At 43.9% G+C, this 18,683-nt stretch overlaps 2 protein-coding genes across 2 annotated transcripts; one reads left to right on the forward strand and one right to left on the reverse strand.

Annotated features, from left to right (window-relative positions):
• Nucleotides 1-3,241: 3,241 nt before the first annotated feature.
• On the reverse strand, nucleotides 3,242-7,936 carry ANKS4B (ankyrin repeat and sterile alpha motif domain containing 4B). Its single transcript, XM_083872151.1, has 2 exons — nucleotides 7,689-7,936; nucleotides 3,242-4,338 (listed from the first exon to the last, which is right to left on the reverse strand). The coding sequence occupies exons 1-2, from the start codon at nucleotides 7,850-7,852 to the stop codon at nucleotides 3,264-3,266; spliced, it is 1,239 nt and encodes a 412-aa protein (XP_083728277.1). The 5' UTR covers nucleotides 7,853-7,936; the 3' UTR covers nucleotides 3,242-3,263.
• A 3,597-nt stretch (nucleotides 7,937-11,533) lies between these two features.
• ZP2 (zona pellucida glycoprotein 2) lies at nucleotides 11,534-17,370 on the forward strand (the record flags this gene model as incomplete). Its single annotated transcript, XM_083872789.1, has 18 exons — nucleotides 11,534-11,574; nucleotides 11,652-11,725; nucleotides 11,902-11,985; nucleotides 12,061-12,155; nucleotides 12,948-13,106; nucleotides 13,449-13,493; nucleotides 13,745-13,909; nucleotides 14,377-14,473; nucleotides 14,556-14,740; nucleotides 15,145-15,274; nucleotides 15,399-15,580; nucleotides 15,660-15,751; nucleotides 15,837-15,961; nucleotides 16,215-16,404; nucleotides 16,655-16,790; nucleotides 16,867-16,963; nucleotides 17,050-17,136; nucleotides 17,228-17,370. 18 exons carry the CDS (start codon nucleotides 11,534-11,536, stop codon nucleotides 17,368-17,370), a joined length of 2,127 nt encoding a protein of 708 aa, XP_083728915.1.
• Between the last annotated feature and the right edge of the window lie 1,313 nt (nucleotides 17,371-18,683).

The raw sequence follows: 18,683 nt of genomic DNA on the forward strand, positions 1-18,683 counted from the left end.
AAGTGTTCAGAAGTTTATGTGTTGACTTAGTTTGTTACTCCAGGCATGCAGAACTACACTAACCTGAGGTAAACATGAGAGCAAATGATGCTCTGTTACTCAAGAACTCCATGGAAACTTGCAATTAATAAGTATGACAGTATTATCCCAGGTCTGTGCCAGTGTTATACTAGATTTGTAATTTGAATTGAGACACAGTGTTTGGGAAGAAGGCAAATCCAATTTATTTTCACATGTACTCCCCTACAGACTATGCACTTTAAAAAACAAATGGAGCCAGTCCAAAGACCTGGTTCTGAAAACCCACATTGTTCACAGCTTCATTGGCAGTGGGAGATTTTGGGAGCCTGGTCTCAAGTGTTGTAACTCTGATGTCATGAAGAGGATTTGGTTCAGTTACAATGGAAATTGCTTGGATGCCACCTTTAGATTTTCTGAGGGGAAATAATAGCTTCAATTTCTGTGTTCCCTTCTCTTACAAATTAGTGGATCATTAAATTGTGTAACTTGCATTTATATTAAAATTAAATAGATGCTGTTTTTCTTTTTGTTGTCAATTCCTTTTCTGGTTTGTTGATTTATTTGAAGACAAAAAAGAAACATTCAAGTTGTTGCAGTGACTGCTCTCTCCGTAAATGTGATCACTGAATGTCAAGGGAAGATACAGGGAGTGCTCTGTTCCTCTGTGATACTCAGTTTTGCAGTTGTCCCGTGCTGCACATTTTCTTAATATCTGTCCAGTGGAGAGTATTAAATCTTAAGGATGGAGAACTTTGTACTTGGCAGGGCTGTGCACCTGTGAGATTGCCTGGTTTTATGGTTTGGGTTCTGCTCTAGGATTGCACGTGTGATACATAAAGCCTCTCCAACGGAACTGAGCTATACAAATATTCCTAAGAAGTCACAGCTAAGATTCCAATGCTTCCAAACTCTAAAGGAAACAAAGGGGTTGGTAAATAAAAAAAAATCTGAAAACAGCAAAGCACATGAGTGGAAAAAACCTGAAATATGAGTCTTCCTTAATTTCCCCCCAATTTTTTCCAAGGGGCTGCTTCCTACTATCCCATAAGAAAAGGGTTAGCACAATTGCATTTTTTTTAATCAAAAAGAATAAAAATTAATTCAGTTGCCTAAAAATAAGTGTCATATGGGATGCTCTGGGGCTTTTTAGTCTCTTGATGGAGTTCCTGGAAGACAAGGGACTCCTACAGGTCTGGTGCTGTTTCTTTTAGCTCCACAGTCAGTGCAAATACCTAAGGAGGTGCCTGTGACAACTGAGTTACTATGTGCAGATGGTCTCTGCTGTTCTCTCTCTCTGAGAGGCTGGAGATGAGGAAGCACAGAGACAGATTTTCAGTGCAATTTGGAGATCCTTGGTTCCTGATTCCCCCTGCAGTGCCTTCTCATCTCCCTACATTTGCCTCTCATTGGTGACAGGCATTTGCATGCTTAGAGTTTTTGAAATCATCTCCTGGACAGCTGAATCTAACCCACTTATTTAAATTCTGGCCTGAAAATGGTGCATCCCTGGTCAGCACTTTGCAGCAGGGAGGAGTCACTGGAGCAGCACAGACCTTGTCAGCCCCGTGTGCTGGGGCAGGGACTGGAGGGTGCAGAGGGGAATGAGGCTGGGCTGGCCTCAGCAGGAATGGGAAGCATTTGCATCTCCAGGGTAGGGAAGGGGGATTGAAAATCCACCTGTTATAATGCCTTCAGATAGGAAAGATTAATTGGTTCCTTCTTGTTTTGTTAAACATTTGGTAGTTTCTTAGCCAAAATGAAAACAACCAGACAGAGTCTGAGGGGAAGGTGTCTGGATTAATGTGCTGAGCAATCATGGAAGGTTGCATGGAACAGGACTTTGATGTGATTGCTTAATATAAGAACGTATCAACCTGCTGTGTACAGGAATCCAAGCAGGGAAAAATGCAGTGTAAAGTCCACCCAAGAAAAGATACTATAATACACAAATCACAGTCACAAGATGATATGGAAAGAAGAAACGTGAAAACACAGATCATTAACCAGGATTAGCGTCCACAAGTGCAGCATGCCCCTAAGGAAAAAATCATTGCTGACTAATGGAAAGCTATAAAAAGAGCTTTAAAGATAAATGTTCTGCTAATAAATGTGCATGTAAAATCTGTGATCTTAGCCAGAGCATGGCTGCCACAAGCACTTTATTAGATTCACAAAACTCAACAGGAGTGATTAATTTTTATCTGATAGTGCTGGCTTCCCAAGGGAGCAGAAGAGCAGGGGAACCCTGCTGTGAATCTATCTATCTCCAGATAGACTGTGCAGAGCAGGAGCTTCCACAGCAGCACAGCTCATTTTCTTTTTCTTTATTTTCATGAGCTCTGTGTGTGTGTGATACACAGCTCTCAGGCTAAAGCTGACAACAACCCACAGAAAATGGTGAATATATGAATGTGAATCCTCATTTCTGGGACTTTGCATGGAAAATGCAGCCTATAGGAACCAAGCTGGGGGTATACCAAAATAGGTCCAAAATTTTGAAAATTAAACCTCAGATTCTTGTAGCAAAAAGTATTGCAGCGTTGATGACATTTAGGACATGATGGGTGCTGGCAATTAGATTCAGTCCAATGGGATAAGAAAGGAATATACAACTCACATTGAACATCTCTTGGAAAGATACTTCATGTATTTTTAAATTATTGTCAATACAGAATTAAAAACTTTACTGACAAAACCATGAAACTTGCTGTAAATTAGTCTTATTTACATTAATTCAGAGGTGATTACAGTCAATAAACCACAGCTAAAATAAAGATTCAGATTCCTTTTCTAACATACCATCAGTATCAGGAAGAGTGGTTTTACTGATCTTACAGAAGCAAATGGAGAAAACTCCAAGCTCTCAAGCTCTGAGAATGCTCTTTGCATTGTGGTTTTGGAGAAGAAAGGAAGGCCTTTATTAAGGAATGCAGCAGGCCTACCCTTCACTGATATTTGAAATTATCTGGACCAAAAGAAATCCAAACCACATAAACAGTTCAAGGAGAAAAAGCTTTTGGGTTTTTTGCTTGCTTTTTGGCAGAATATATCTTTACTTAATATCCTGTTCACCACAACTGCCTATCTAGAGAGAAAAATTGTTATCCCTGCTTTGCTTCTTAAAGCAATTGGTAACCTCTCTGCCTTTTGCTTTAGCAGACTTCTGAAAAGAGTTGCACACTCTTTGGAGAGAGGGAAAGGTAATGAATCAGCCTGTAGGTTACAATAACAGGTATAGTCATTTATAAGCAAGTATCTATAGTTTTCCCAGGGTTCTTGAGCGCCTGTTTTCTTTTATTCACAGCATTCAGGACTTTTTTTCTTGGCCCAAGCTCCATCTGAATGCTCTGTAGATCTTCATCAGTACATAGCATCAGGGCATCTAAATCAATTTTTTCCCTCATGAAGACTGGAAGAAACTCATCCAGCATCTGTGATGCCAGAAATACCTCAAGGGGTGTATTCTCTGTTTCTTCATCATCCCAAATGACTTCTTCCTCATTCCAAGGGACATCAGCACTATTTTCAGCATCATCTTCCCTGCCATTCTCAGCATTCTCATTCTGAAAGAGCTCACTGGCCATTGTAACTCTTATACCTTCTTTCTCAGAAGACACAGTTTCAGGATTTACCTCTGCAGCCAAATTCCTTCCAAACACAATCTTGCCAAGACCTGGCCGTTGAAAAATGGAGAGCTGACTGTCATTACCAGCAAGGTTTTTCTCTTCGATGTCATTGAGTAATTCATCCTCCTCTTTCTCATCAAACAAATGCATCACACTTCTCTTACCCCTATCATCCTCTTGGTCATTTCTTTGTGTTTCCTGCCTTCTTGTGCTGTCAGATGTCTTTTTTGTCTTGAGTTTCAAGGTATCTTTCAGGTTTTTGGTTAAAGTACTTGTGGTATTTGAAGCAAATAGACCGGGCAACTTTACCCTGGAGTGCGTTCCTTTGGAAGAATTCACTGTGCCAACCTTTTCTTTAATATAATTCCGGTTCATTTCATGCTGGTGTTTCTCTTGGCGCCTCTCACATTCCTTGATTTGTCTCTCGACGTTCCTCTGGGCCTGTGCCTTTTGCTTGGAAACCTTCTTTGGATTGAGCAGGTTCTGCTCGGTGGCAGCTTTGTCCAGGATCTGGACACACTCCTTGCGGTCCCTGCTGGCAGCTGCCTCCAGGGGAGTGCGCAGGTCGTTGTCCAGAGCAAAGATGTTGGCTCCAAAATTGATCAAAAAAGAGACACAGTGGATGTGGCCATTGCAGGCAGCGTGGTGCAGGGGCGTGTTCCCCCAGATGTCACACTTGTCTGGATCACCCCTGGAAAACAGCATACAGTGAGCTGGGCTACCCACACTAAACTCTGCAGAGACATTAAATGTGTCACTCTGCTCTGCTCTGAGGAGAGCAGCCCAGGGACAATGGTTCAGCTTGGCTCCAGCCACTAGAACAGGGCTGCACCCACTTACACAAGCCCTGAGCAGGGCTGTGTGTGTGGCATGAGCTCCAATTCCTGCCCCATGAGTTAAACCAGTTCACAGGGCTGACTGTGACTGCTTGTGCATCTCCCCATAAGGGAGCCAGGGCATTTCCTTTGTCACCCCAGGGTCTGGCAACTCAAACTAGGCTCAGGCTTTGATTTAGTCTCATTACTAAATTACTGGTAAAACTGTTTCAAGAACATTTGTATGGAATATTTTAAAGTGTTCTTGGTTTCCTTGTTCCTTTTGCATGTCTAATACAGGGCAAAATTAGGAGGTTTCCTCACTGGCCACAGTGATACACACTTAGTGAACTCACTGCAGTAAGTTTTTTGGGTAGGTAATAGGCAAATGATCTGGAGTAAAGCCCTGATTACCCATTTATCTCCATTGCTATTAGTTTAAGCCCAGATGGATGCCACGTTTTTCAGTTCTTTTGTTCTCTGTAAGCTGTTTTTGCTCATGAGGGTTTGAAAAGCAGAAGCTCATTGGAAAATAAAATGCCAAATTTTTCAATTGAGTTGAAAGCCAGTGAAAAGTATTGCTTGATTTTTAACTCTTGCACTGATTTGACACTGAACTGCTGGCCTGCAGACAAGAATCAGCTTGAATATTTAGATACACATTTGGCAAGGTCAACCTTAGTAATGTTCAGAACAGAGCTTGTGTCCTCTTGTGACCAACAAGCAGGGTGGCCACAGAAGCCCAAAATCCTTATTGACTTCAGAGTCAGGGACCAAATTTACAAGGACAATTTCCACTCTTGGGAGTTCAAGCATTTCAATGACTCAGAGGTTGGTACCACAGCAACTGTACTGTGAAAGACATGGTACATCCTGCCACCAAATGCCCTTCAGGCATTGGGACTCTGAAGAAAAGCACTGCCAGGTTTGTTGAGGGCCATATTTGAACACATCAGATGCGTTCAGATCAGAACACTTCAGCCTGAGCTGCCCCAGGCAGGGGTGAGGTCAGGGGTCCAGCAGAGCCAGCCGTGCCAGCCGTGGGAGCTCAGGTTTTGCTACAAGGGGATGGCAGCTGAGGATCAAAGTTTCTCTACTCAGACACATGGAAACCATGTGTACATATTTCTGCTTTTGTGGCTGTGCCCTGAGGAGCTGCCTGGCTGTGGCTGAGCGTGCTGGGTTCTCGAATTCCCACACTGTGAACTGGCTGCCGTACCCTGAGCCCTGGGAGTGCTGGGGGATCCATCCTCCCCCAGCTCCCTTCGGAGCTCTTTGTGGTGGGTTTTCCCTGTGGAACCTGCCAGCCTTTGAGTCTCAAACAATTGACAAATCTGAGTGGCTGTTCCCATCTCAGTGGGACTTTGGACAAGGTCTGACATCGACTCTGGGTTCTCATTCTTCTCCTTTCTCTGCTTTTCCAAGGAAGAGCTCACACAAAAGAGAGCAGATTCTGCTATTTGGTCTTGCCTTTATTCATGTACCTGCAAGGTAAGCAGAGAAAATGTCTCCTGACCCCTGGGAAGACAAATCACTTCAAGATGAAAGGGGTTTATTGTTAGTATTGCTAACTTTCCAAGGGCCAAAGCTTGAGAGTCCTAAAATCTGCAACCACTCTAAAGAAAATTGCCCTGTACCACAGGGCCTCTGTCAGGAAACCTCTTCAAGGAAAGGACAAATTTGTTAAAAATAATTAAAATACCTTCTCACAAGAAAACATTAACTGGCTGGAGATCAGCTCAAACATCTAAAATTCAGCTTCTCCCCCCAAAAAACAGTGAGAATGCAGCCATACCTTTAACAGACACAACTTTCTGATTGTGTCAAGAAATCTTAGATTAAAACAGAGGTAAACACATATGTTTGAAGATTTTGAGGTGATACTGTCCCCAAGCTGTCCTCTATCAAGAAAAAGACTTAAAAATACATGAAATATAAATATACTGAAATTTTGATCTTTGTGTCATCTGCTGTGATTTCTGTCAGTTTATGTAGAAGGAGATATATTTTTCACTCATATTTTGAAAAAAAAGAAATTATTTTGCTGTTTGTTTCTTATCTAGTCGTTCTGCCTTGCAGGTGTTCAAGGACAAACCTTACTGACAGGTATTTCCTGGGAGCTGCCTTAATTGCACAAGTTGAAAAACTGTCAATCTATTTTTGCTTCTCCTGAGGACACAGCAACAACCATGCAGTCCAAAGGTCTTTTTCATTGTGATACCACAGCCACACCTGAGCCCAATGAGCTATAAAGCAAATCTATGAAAAGAACCACATTTTTTTAACTCCATTTTCAATAAAAGAAAACTGAAATACATCCAAATAGTATTCAGCTGTTCCCTGCAATCTGTTCACTGTTCTGCAAAAGAACATTTTATTAACTGTATTTCTACACAAGAGCAGATTTTCTTTTATTAGATGTTATTACAGAATCACAGCTTAAAAGGTAGGCTCTGAGCAAGAGAGTACTGGTGGTGGAGAGGTAATTACCATTTCAATAAGACATTTTAACCATGTAAGACATTTAAATGATACAGACATTTTATTACTAGAAAATAAACCTGTAGAAAACCTTACTTTCATTTTTTTCTTTTTTTCTTTTTTTTCTTTTTTTTTTTTTTTTTTTTAATGGTTTACAAGGGTCCTATCACAGCTCCTGAAACAGTAATCCCAGTTTTAGCATGATGGTAGTTGTTAAAAAAGCAGAGAAATAATCACTTTAGATGTTAGTGGCTCAAAGCTATCTGTTGTGACTCACCTCTGGACAGCATTAAATCTTCACAAGTCCCTACTAATGGCACTTTGGAAGCAAATGGGAGGTATTTTTTGCTAAAACTGTTTCAAATTAGGGATTTCTCTATAAATCCTGTCTCAAGATATCCTCAAAGGTTATTGGCAACTTTCAGTGAGGAAAGGAAAGGTGCCAGGGCCCTGTCTCTCTGCAGGTTCCACACACGATGTGGTCCTGTGGATGCTGATGTATTTTCACTGACAGACCATCTGAAGAACTGTTCAACACCCCTGTCTGAGAAAATAATGAAGAGACCTGCCTGCAGGCTCTGGACCTAAGCCAGTGGCACTAAAGAAACCATTCTTGGCAATGCATTGAAAGAAATTACAGTGATTTTCAGCCTTCTGGGCCTGAGGTTGTGAGGACATTATTAACATGCCAGAGTAACTGTGGTTTTGAGGCCCAGGTTTAAGCAGTGGAGGCTGGATGACTTACCCCCTCCGGCAAATGACCTCCAGAGCTTCCAGGTACCCATGGTAGGCTGCCAGAAGGGTGGGTGTCATCCCATCTTCATCTGAAGTGTTGAGGTCTTTCCTGGTGGCCTCTTTCAGCAGATCCACATTGCCATCAGCTGCTGCTTTGTGATACCTGCTCGACATTTTCAGCAGCTCCTGGTTTCCCAAAGAAGCTCTGAGTGCACAGTCACTCTTCCATTGCAGGGATAGTTCATTAATGATTACAAGCTGAGACATCCCTGTGAGGAGGGGAATGGGGAGGCAAAGTTCATCCTTGCAGGCTCTCTGTCTGGAGATCTGCATAGGTAATGAGGCTGTGGTGTGGTGAATACTTTCATTTCCTGGAAGGTGGCACTGCCTTGTACAGTGTATTGCATAATTGACTACTTAGAGAGGGGCTCCAGTCACCTTCTCTGTGTCTTTGCCTGACTGTTCTGTGGGAATTGCAAAAGGACTTTGAACTACAAAAAGAACTTTCAAAAGGCCATGAGTGTCAGTGACCAGTTTTCACTCCAAGTAGTGAGTTTAATGGGAGGAAATGGATGAGCAATTATCTTTACTGGTGAAGCCCTTTGTAACCCATCTTTTACTATCATGCTGTATTTGAAAACAAGTCACTCCCCTGTCAAACCAGGCACTTCGATTTTGTGTAGGAAGTCTTGGAAATGATGAACAGGGAGATGTTTGGATAAAACCTCCAACAAGTCTGCAAGTCTCAGTTGGCAAAACCACAGCCATGTAAATTGCATTTCATCAGGAGATCTTCAGGAAACTGGCAAATAAAAAACTCCTCTGACAGGTATAGTAATCTCTGTTTAGACGTAGAAAAAAAGTGCAGGATTTCCTCAGGATACCATAGGGAATTCCAGAAAAGGAAACATGATGGGTCTGCACCCACTGCCCCTCCTGGGCACTGTGGTCCTTGCCTGGGAACAGATGGGTCCATTCCCCATCACAAATAATGGTATCTTGATTTAGAAATAATTTCCTCTGAGTTCAGTGGCATTAAGGGCAACCTCTACGACCAGAAATTTATAGAATTAGAATAATTCTAACTTACAGTCCAAAAGAATTACTAAGAGCAAGCCATATAAAAAGCCAGTTTTCAATTGGCAGCTGAAAAGTTGGTAAGAGGCTACTGCAGCTTCCTGCAGTGCTGTGAGCTCAGGGTTCTTCTGGCTACAGTCACAAGAACTGCCACATAAACATTACTTTTTGCCAAGCTGTTTTCTGTGACTCACTGAATTAACCTGGATCTCAGAGACTCTACCCTCAGCAATTAGCAGTGGGGTTTTGTTGCTTGTTGTGCCCCCATTAGAGAACCACAAACCAACTCCTTGCTCAGCGTTGGTGCAATCCCCAAATGGAATTCTGCCACCTCATTTACATCCCATAATTCTGCCCCTGTGACACACCAGAGACCTCCCAAAATGGGCTTTCTCTCTTCATTATTTTCTCAGACAGGGATTGAAGAGCTCTTCAGGAATGAACTTGTACCAACCTTTTTCTTCCCATGAGGACAAGAAGAATCAGTCAGATCCTGTGACAGGTTTGGACCTTTGAATAAGCAAATCCAGGTCAGAGTAAAGCCAAGCCCTGGTTGTCCCCCATGTCACCTGCAGACACAGGTGTCCCTGGTGCTGTCCTGCCATCTCAGGGCAGTCAGGACAGGCTGTGCTTCACCAGCCTCCATCCCCACTTTAGAAGACAGTTTTACTCTCAGCCCTTTCTCAGGTCCTCTGTACTGCATTCATGCTTTTCTAATAAAAATGCAGCCATTTATTCTGGTTTCTATTTAACCAGGCTCAGCATGGAGCTAAATTTACAGCTACCAGAAAAAACTAACTGTTGTAGAATAAAGATAGGTAATACATGTGTGTGTGTGTGTGTGTGTGTGTGTATGATTAGCTGTTTCTTGATGCCATTGAATTTCATTTCTTTTACTAGGCCTTTTTTCAGGGGTAAAATGGTCACCATTCACATACTGCATATACCACCATTGCCTGGGAGGAGAGAGGAAATATGGTACACCATGAAAAGTGATTTGGTGGCACAAGAGTCCTTTTAATTTTCAAGATCTTTGGTGTTTACTACAGAAGTACCTTAATTTGCTTTTCTCTTAATTAATCCAGCACACAAAGTATTGATCTCAGAGTGATTTTTGTCATTAACATCTGAAAAAATTGATTTTAAACTTACCCTGTATAATGGTAAATTAGAAAATATTGTTCCAAATTTTAATTAAAGAAAAACCCACGTCAGTTGGGGACAAGCTTCAGGACTTTGCAAGCTTTATTATTATTTCTGTCAAAAAAGTGGGCATCACAATAAAGAAAGAAAAAAGAAAAGACCAAATAAAATCTTCATCTGTTTCCAAACTCCTGGTACTTGCTCATCTTTGTCCCATCCAAAAACCTCAACTTGAAATGCAATAAATGATTCAACATCAAATGAGCTAAATTTTTCAGCCTGAATAGAGATTATTCTTTTGAGACTAAAGCTCAAAACTGTGAACTTTTTTAACTCTCTGGATAGTTAGAATGAAGCTTTTCTTTTTGTGTTTGAAAAGAGCTTCAGAACCATTCCATTTCCAATTGAACTGTCTTACCAGGCTCAAGAGAAATTCTGTTGTGATGGTACATGGTGTTGTAAACTAATGAATTAACCTGCGGCTTTGATTTGTTATTGGATTTCACTGTGTGTAAGGGTATTACTCTTAATTTGAGAGCTGTCTCAAATAAAACATTGCCAGCTAAACAATTTAGATTGAAAGGCTGCAGCATCACCAGTTAGGTTGTTGTAGATAACTTGGAGCATAAATCTGCAGTGGTGTTGTTGTGCAATCTGTTTTGCATGAGGTATTTATCCAGCACAACATTTCCTCATTGCAATTTTTTAAAGCACCAAATGTGGTAAGGTAAAGGCCATGCAAGGGGAGGCAAGTAAGCCCCTGCTTGCCTAATGAGATCTTTGGAACTAATGGGCTTAGAGAAGAATTAAATTAGTCACACTGGGTAATCGTGGCTACACAATTCAGAAATGATGACAACATTTAAAACAACAATAAGAGCTTATTTCTTCACTTCTTAGGGAGGCAAAACTTCTGTGCCCCAGGACACACTGCTGCTGGATGTCCTCTTGAGAAGCCAGTTCCCACAGCCAGGCTGAGCCTGACCCACACCAGGCTCAGTGTGACCCACACCAGCCCTGCCTGACACCCACTCGATGCGATCCTTGTTCTGCTGTGGGTCAAAGGGGGTCTCTTGCAGAGCCTGCACACAGCAGGGCTGGCAGCAGTGACATTATCTGTTGTATCACAGGGACTTTTGCAGTTTTTGCTGTGAGTGCTCAAAAGTAGAAGTTCTGACCTGGCATTCAGGCTCTTTGCTTTGTTATAACGTTTGCCTTGGTTTGGGGGATCTTTTCCCCCATGATATCTTCACCAGTGCTTCCAATAGTCCCAAGGAAAGCCATGTTGAGCTCAGTGGTGTCTCAAATGCTGTCATGCTGGCACAGAAAACTCCATTTAAAAATATAACTGCTGAAACAGTCATGCGTTTTTCTATTAAATATCTAGCATTAGAATAAAGAAAATACATTATCAGAGCAAGGAAAGGATGCCTTAAAAATAAAAGGCAACAACAACCCCTGCTAAACTCTTACTATTGCCTTAAAGTCTCCTGTGAGCTGCTCCACTCAAGGAGCAGCAGGTGCAAGTGCTCTGCTCCCTGGGCAGCAGAGAGGAGGCACCTGTGTGAGCCAGACCCAGGGCTTATATAACCATCCCTGGGCAGCCAAAGACTAAGCTTGTGGTGTCCTGAAGAGATGGGGTTTGAGCAGCAGGGCTGGAGCACCTCAAGGATGTGGTGAGTGTGGTTTGGAGCACAATGGGAGGTTGGGTCTTTCTTTGCTGCTCTCTTATTTGATTCTCTTTTCCTTGCAGGTTGCTGCTCCTGTTTGGATTTTTGCTGTGCTTAGCCCCTTGTGCTAATGGCCTGGGGGATCAGGATTTCTTGGGTAATGTGCTCTCTCTGGGCTGGCTGTAGTGGGGATGTGGGTTCTGTGTTTGCTTGGAGCTGCTTCCTCTCTGCCTTGGCGTGGAAGGGGCTCTGAGGGAAGGCTGGCTGGGGGGCTTGCAGGGTGTGTGCCTGCAGGAGGATTTGCTGGAGCTCATGGTGGTCTTCCTTCTGCAGAGAATGTGACCTGCCATAGAGATGGGATAGAAATTGAGTTTTCCAGAGAGCTTAGCAACTACTCTTGGCATGTGTGTGTTGTTGGTATGTATTGCTGCTGCCCTGGCCCTCCTGCTGAAACCTGCCAGCTGCAGGGCTAATCTTCCATGTCCCTCCTAGATGTGAATGGTGAGGAGATCGTGTCCTGTGACCACACTATGGATTATGAGAGGCTGATACTCAGTGTCCTGTTTGTCAACTGCACCAGCCTGCAGGTAAAGGGGTCTTCATCCTGGGAACCTGCTGTAATGGTGCTAGGAGATGTTTTAGTTTTTTTCTTTGGACAGGACTGGGTTTAATAGGGTTTCTATTTCTAACTTTCTTCAAGACCTAGGATACTTATACTTCTGATAAACTAAAACACTTATAGAAAAACACTTCATGCCAAAAGCTGAAAAAGAAAACCAAAGCTACTGAAATTCTTATTCTTTCAGCTAAGCATTAAATCCCTCAGAGCCTGCTCTTAATGTTGTGTTCTCCTGTAGACTTGAACTAATTGACAGGTTTTCTTGTAGGGAGATGGACCAGGTTCAAGAATTTCAGAGCACCCATCAATTTAAATGTGTATTGACAGACAATTAACACCATATGCTGATCACAGCTGTTGAGGTAGAGTAGTAAGTGGGAGGCCAAAGTCAGATCCTTTACTGGTAACTGTTGCTTTTAGGTATTTGAAATGCCATAAGACTCTGTTCTGCTGTTTATTAGCTTAGTTTTTTGGCCAGCTGACTTTCTGGTACTAAAACTTGCTACTCCTTGGAGTTTTATTCTTGACTTCTGCAGCTGTCTTTGTATCTTCTGCTCTTCAACCTAGCCCTATGCCTCCCCTGCTTTCCTAAAGAGCTCATCCTTTTCCTTTGGGCTTTTAAAACAAGAAGTCATCTTGACCTTGCACTGGTACGAACGCCTATACCAACTCTGAAGAGTTCAGTCCCAATGGCTTTTAGCTGCCCTCATGCTGTAGTGAGTACTGCTGCCTCTTTCTAATTAATGTCTCTTATCTGCAGCATGGTCAGCACCAGCTCTGGTTGAAGCTGATACTGAATGACACAATGGGAGAGGAGACAAATATTACCTACAGCACTCACTGTGACAGCATTCTTGCAGATGAAGTCACTACTCCTGTGTTTGCTGGTGCAACAAACTGCACAAAAGACTTCATGGCAGTAAGTAAAGGAGTTGGGAGTGCTGTAGATCCTGCTCTGAGGCTTGCAAGGGTGGCTGTCTCTTGGAATTGTGTGTCTGGGATCTGCAGAAAGCTGGGGAAAGCACCAATGAGTGGCAAGGAAGTCTCTTGGCTGCATTTTATTTTGGCTTGGCTGCTGGCTCTTTAGAGAGCTGGTTTGCAAATGGTTGTTAACAATGCACCCAGCCTGGTTCCAGCCTTATTGCAGGGGAAGCTGGAAAGCTGATGTTGACTGTCTACTTTGGGAAGCTGTAGTGGAGATTTTGTTGTGAGGCTACAACCCTGCAAGTTCCTGCAGTCTAATTCTTGTCCTGTGTTTCAGGTTACCTTCCCAGGACTCATGTTAAGTCTCAGTGATGAGCACATGGTATGTTCCTTCTACCGTGTGAGGGGAGCTGGGGGGGACTGCTTGGGGTTTTGGCATTAACTGAGCCTGATAATCTCCAAGTTCAGGCACGGACCTCTCTGATGAACTTGCATCTTGCTGGGAAGCCTAGTTCTCTACTGTCAATATAGAGAGCTTGAATGTAAAGCCTGGGAGGTGGTAGCCCTGCAGGGTGATAATGCCTTGGTGCTTCTGTGCCTTCCTTTCCCAAGCAGGGATTTTTTGCTTTGCAGGTTCCAGCAGCTCCAATGTCCTGGAATCTGTCGGTTGATGCTGGAACCAGAATACATCAGCTGAGCCTTGGGCAAGCAATGCAGCAAGGCTATAACTTTCTCGTGGATGGCCCCAACCTGATCTTTCAGGTGGCCTTTGCTGCTACTGGAGTCGTGTCCTACAAGGTATGTGAATGGAGGATCAGCTCTGAGGAGTTACCCAGCCCCTGTTTGGCCAGCACTGTCTCCTTCCTGTAGACCTGGGAATGCATTTTCAGGCCAGGGCCAGAGCTGATGTCAAGCTGATGCACTGCTGGGCTGAGCTGGTGTGTGCAAAGCTGCTTGACTTTGCACAGCTGTCACTGAACTGCCTGGAACAAGGGAATGGGGAGGCACAGTGTGCATCTCAGACAGCAGCACAGTGAGTGGGAGTCTCCAGAAGTAGAATTCTAGCCACAGCCAGTCCTGGGAGCATCTGACTGGCAGTCTCATGATCAGCAGCTCTTTTTAGAAAGGGTGAGGTGGGAAGAAACTGCTTTTGCAGACATGAATTGCAGCAAACCTGAACCTGATGCAGTACACAGCCCTCTGGGGCTGGTATTCTGATGGATCAGCAGCTGAGCAGTGTCTAAGAGCTCCATCTTCTTTGTCAGCATGATGATAAGGTGCTCTACACTGTGGCACTCAAGCTCATGTACGGCCTTCCTGAACACAGATTGACTGTGGAGTCAAGAATGCTTTGTGCTCCAGGTAATGCATGGAAAGAGTCAGAACATGACCTGTGGTTGCCCCAGGGAAGCTGATGTTGCATTTATCAAAGATGTCTTTGCAGGTCCAGCAATCTGCAATGCAACACACATGACTGTTGTCATCCCAGCCTTCCCAGCGATCCTCATGGATGTGGGCGTAGAGAATAAGACCATCCCCATGGATCAGCTTCAGGAAAATGGAATCACTCTGGACACACAGAGAGGAGGGGTCAGGCTGTATATTAGCAGGGGAGCCCTAAAGTCCAGGGTGAGTTCTGATCCTTGAGTCGCAGGTGTTGATGTGATCACACCTCCCCGTTGTTTTGAGACCCAGAGCACAGTAGCTTTGACCTTGATTAAGCATCTGTCAAGTCAGCTGTGCCCCGTGGCTGGCTGGGGGCAGGTGTCATTAAGATGAATGCAGACTGACTTTGTGATAGGCAGACATCATAATGCAAGGTAACTTGGGTTCCCTGGAGTCTTTTGCCAAAAACAGATGGAGGTGAAAATATTTCTCATGGTGGGGGTAGGTATTTGGCATGCCTAGAGCAATGCAAATGAGTTTGCTTGTGCTTCTCAGTCTTGTCTTATTTGTTAATCAGCTCTAACAGGTGTATGTGTTAAAATGAGCTCTTGTAGTCACATTTCAAGAGAGTAACTCTTCTCCTTCAGCTGCCTGGGGAGAGTTGCTCAGGACTTCAGTACTACATGTCCTCTTTGAGACTGGCCTTTCACTTCCATGGGCAGACTGTGGCAATGGTGATGCACCCTGAGTGCCCCTGTGAGCAGCACACACCAGTAGGTAAGTGACTGACTCCTGTGCTGTGATGCCTCAGCATGGTTCATTGTCACACGTCGTGTTGGATTAGTTCATCTCACCAACAGCTCCTGGCAGATACTGACTTACATGTGAACCTCTATTACAGCTGCTGTATGCACCCCGGATGGGTACATGGATTTTGAAGTCGTTGCTGAGAGTACCACACCACTGCTGGATTTGGACACACTCAGGCTCAGGGATCCTGTGTGCAGGCCAGCCTACAAGTCACCTCTGAATGACAGGGTTAGGTTTCATGTCCCACTGAATGGGTGTGGCACCAGACATTGGGTGAGTGTGTGGCTGGGGTTGGTGAGGGTGGGACTCAGGCTTTGGGAATGCCCTCAATAATGCTGTTATTTACCCACAGTTTGATGGGGAGAAGATTCATTATGAGAATGAGGTGAGGGCATTATGGACAGACCTTCCCCTGGGCAGGATCTCAAGGGACAGTGAACTCAGGTGTGTCTGAAAACCTCTTTAGGCCACCCAGTACTGTATTACACACACATCAATATGTGACTTACCTGCTCCTTCCTTGTTACAGGTTAACAGTCGTGTGCTCCTTCAGCAATGGTGATGCCTCCCTCACTATAAAAGTAGATGACCTTTCTCCTCCACCTTCTTCAGTGAATCAAGGTTCCCTCTCCTTAGCTCTTCTGAGCTACCCAGGTAAAGCTGGCTCTGGGTTCAGTTGGCTGGGAAGTATCTGGAGCTTCTGGAGGGGGGAGGGTGGATGAGTGAACTGTTCTGGAACTAGGACTTCTACTGTCCTGGTGTGCTTCCCTCCTGCTCATCCATGCTGCTTGAAGCAGATGCCTCAAATCTGTGGCCCTCGGACAGTTTTCCAACCAACTGCTGTTGAAGAGCTTGAGACCCTCTCCTGCAGCAAGTTATTTAATAGAATTGACTTTGGCTCTTGCAGAGGACTCATACAGGCAGCCATACCGTGAAGATCAGTATCCCATAGTGAGGTACCTGCGGCAGCCCATCTTCCTGGAGGTTCAGGTCTTGAACCGCGATGACCCCAACCTGCACCTGGTTCTGGATGACTGCTGGGCAACGGCCTCACAAGATCCAGGATCTCTGCCCCAGTGGAATATTGTTGTGGATGGGTGAGTGGCCTGCCATACAAATAAAAGCACATTTTGCAGAGGGTGGGAGTACATATTCTCCCTTGCTCCCTCCTTAGTAAGAGAGCATTAAGTATGATGGCCTTCCAAGTACTGCCCTGGGATGCTGGAATTTGTAGTAAGAAGGTAGTACCTCAACCTTGAACTTTAATCTGCTGCTTAAAGGAGTCAACATGAACAATCCAAACCTTCTCTACCCTGATGTTCTGACTTGATTTTTGTTTATTGGCAGCTGTGAGTATGACCTAGACAGCTACAGGACTGTGTTTCACCCTGTGGGACGTGGTGTCAGCTATGCTAACTACCGCCAAAGGCTGGAAGTGAAGACTTTTGCGTTTGTCTCTGGTGACAAAGCTGTTCCTGGCCTGGTAGGTGACACTGAATGAGGAGCAGTTGTTGTTTCAAAATGGAAGGATGTCTCATTCCTCTCATTCTCTGTCCCAGGTGTACTTCCACTGCAGTGCTCTGATCTGCCACCGTTTTCACCCAGACTCCCCGCTGTGCATACCAAGATGCCCAAGGCCATCTAGAAGCAAGCGAGGTAATGTCTGAATGGGTTTTAGGTTGCACTGATTGAAGATAACCCACTGCCCTATGGGGTTCAACTATGCTGTGTTACTGTTGTAGAAAGTGGGATGGCAGCTGTGAACTCTGCTGTGGTGAGCATGAGGGGCCCTGTCCTCTTTGTGCCAGAAGAGTGGTCTCCAGCCCAAGGTACTGAGCCAGTATGGTGCTGGGGGGATGTTGCTTGGGCTTAGTGAGGATCTGTCTCCACAAACTGCCTGCCTTTCCCCTTGCTTTGCAGGGAGCACTCTCCTGAGCAAGGAGGCCTGGGCTGGCATTGCAATGACTGCTGTTAGTGTTCTCTCTCTGGCCACAATGCTGCTCTTTTTGGCTTTTCTTAAATGCCTAAAGAGAAGAGCATACATGGTAAATGTGGTATGTTAATGTGTATTTCCAAATAAACTTGGAGTAGTCACTTGGTGAATTATGTCTGTCATGTATTCCCTTTCCTGCATCTAGTTATACAAATCAATACTGCTCATCCTCTGAATGTCTCCTTATTGTAGATTTGTCTTTAACCATGTCTATAATGCTTAATTTCCTGAGTGTCTTTGTTCTGAAGCACACCACTGCTATGTTAAACTTCTGTTGGACTTTGCAGCCAATTTCCTTTCTTGCATTGCTTATCATTGCTCATAATTGTGATTCCACTTAATTGGGTTTTAAAAAATACATGTTGTGCACTCAGTATCTGCAGTATGAGTAATTCCTCCAGCTGCTCTTGTAAACATGAGCCCTATACTGTACTTGGAAATTAAAACCTGGCTTCATTGGAATTGTTGAGCAACACCCAGCACTTGTCTTAAAACATTACTGTAAAATATATCCCATTGTCCTTATGGGAATCAGATCATGACAAAAGGTCTTTGAAAGAGAGAGACTGCTACATGTGGAAAAGGGAGGCTTCATTGTGTAAGAAGGATACTAGAAAAACTAAAGTGGAACAGACTTCCTGCTGCCAGAGCTGATCTTCTGATGGCTGGAAGGTCCCCTTGGCCACTTATTAGTGCTTAATAGGGGCACCAGGAATATGTAATTTGGGGTCTCAAACTGGAGGAGGAAAAAATGTGAGTATAGCTAAAGCTGTCTTGTCTGCAATACTGACAGCACTGTCTGTAGATGTAATGGTCCCACCTGAGGTGAGGCAGTTTTTCATGCAGTTCTTATTTTGTATGCCTTGCATAGTTAAGGAAATGAAACATAAAATATAATTGCATGTGAGAGAGTGCAACTGTTTTGTTGCAGTAGGTGTGTAATAGCCTTAGGTTAAACACTGTCTGGTGACTTTGTGTGAGCAGGGAGAGTGATCATCACAAGCCCAAGCCCTGTGGTTGCTGAGTGTGCAGGGTTTCAGATCAAGTCAGTGGCCAGACCCTGATACTTTGTCAAACATGTTGTGCATAAACAGCACAGGCTGTGGGCTTGTCTGCCACAGCCCCTACTTCACTCAGGCATTATTAATGAGCTCTTATTAATGCAATAGATTTCAGGCTGCATTTTCTAAGTATTAATGTGTATTTCATGCAAGGAGACTGTGATTAACATGATCATTAAGACCTTATGCTAGTATTTAATTGAAATTATAATATAAACACAAACTATGCATCTCACATGGGAGCCATTTAGTTACAAGTCAGTTATGTCATTGGCTTGTTGAAATTAGGGTTGAAAGGGTTATTTAAGCTATTGTCCAGCAA

Source organism: Zosterops lateralis (assembly GCF_965231275.1).
Source record: "Zosterops lateralis genome assembly, chromosome: 15".
NCBI classification, from domain to species: domain Eukaryota; kingdom Metazoa; phylum Chordata; class Aves; order Passeriformes; family Zosteropidae; genus Zosterops; species Zosterops lateralis.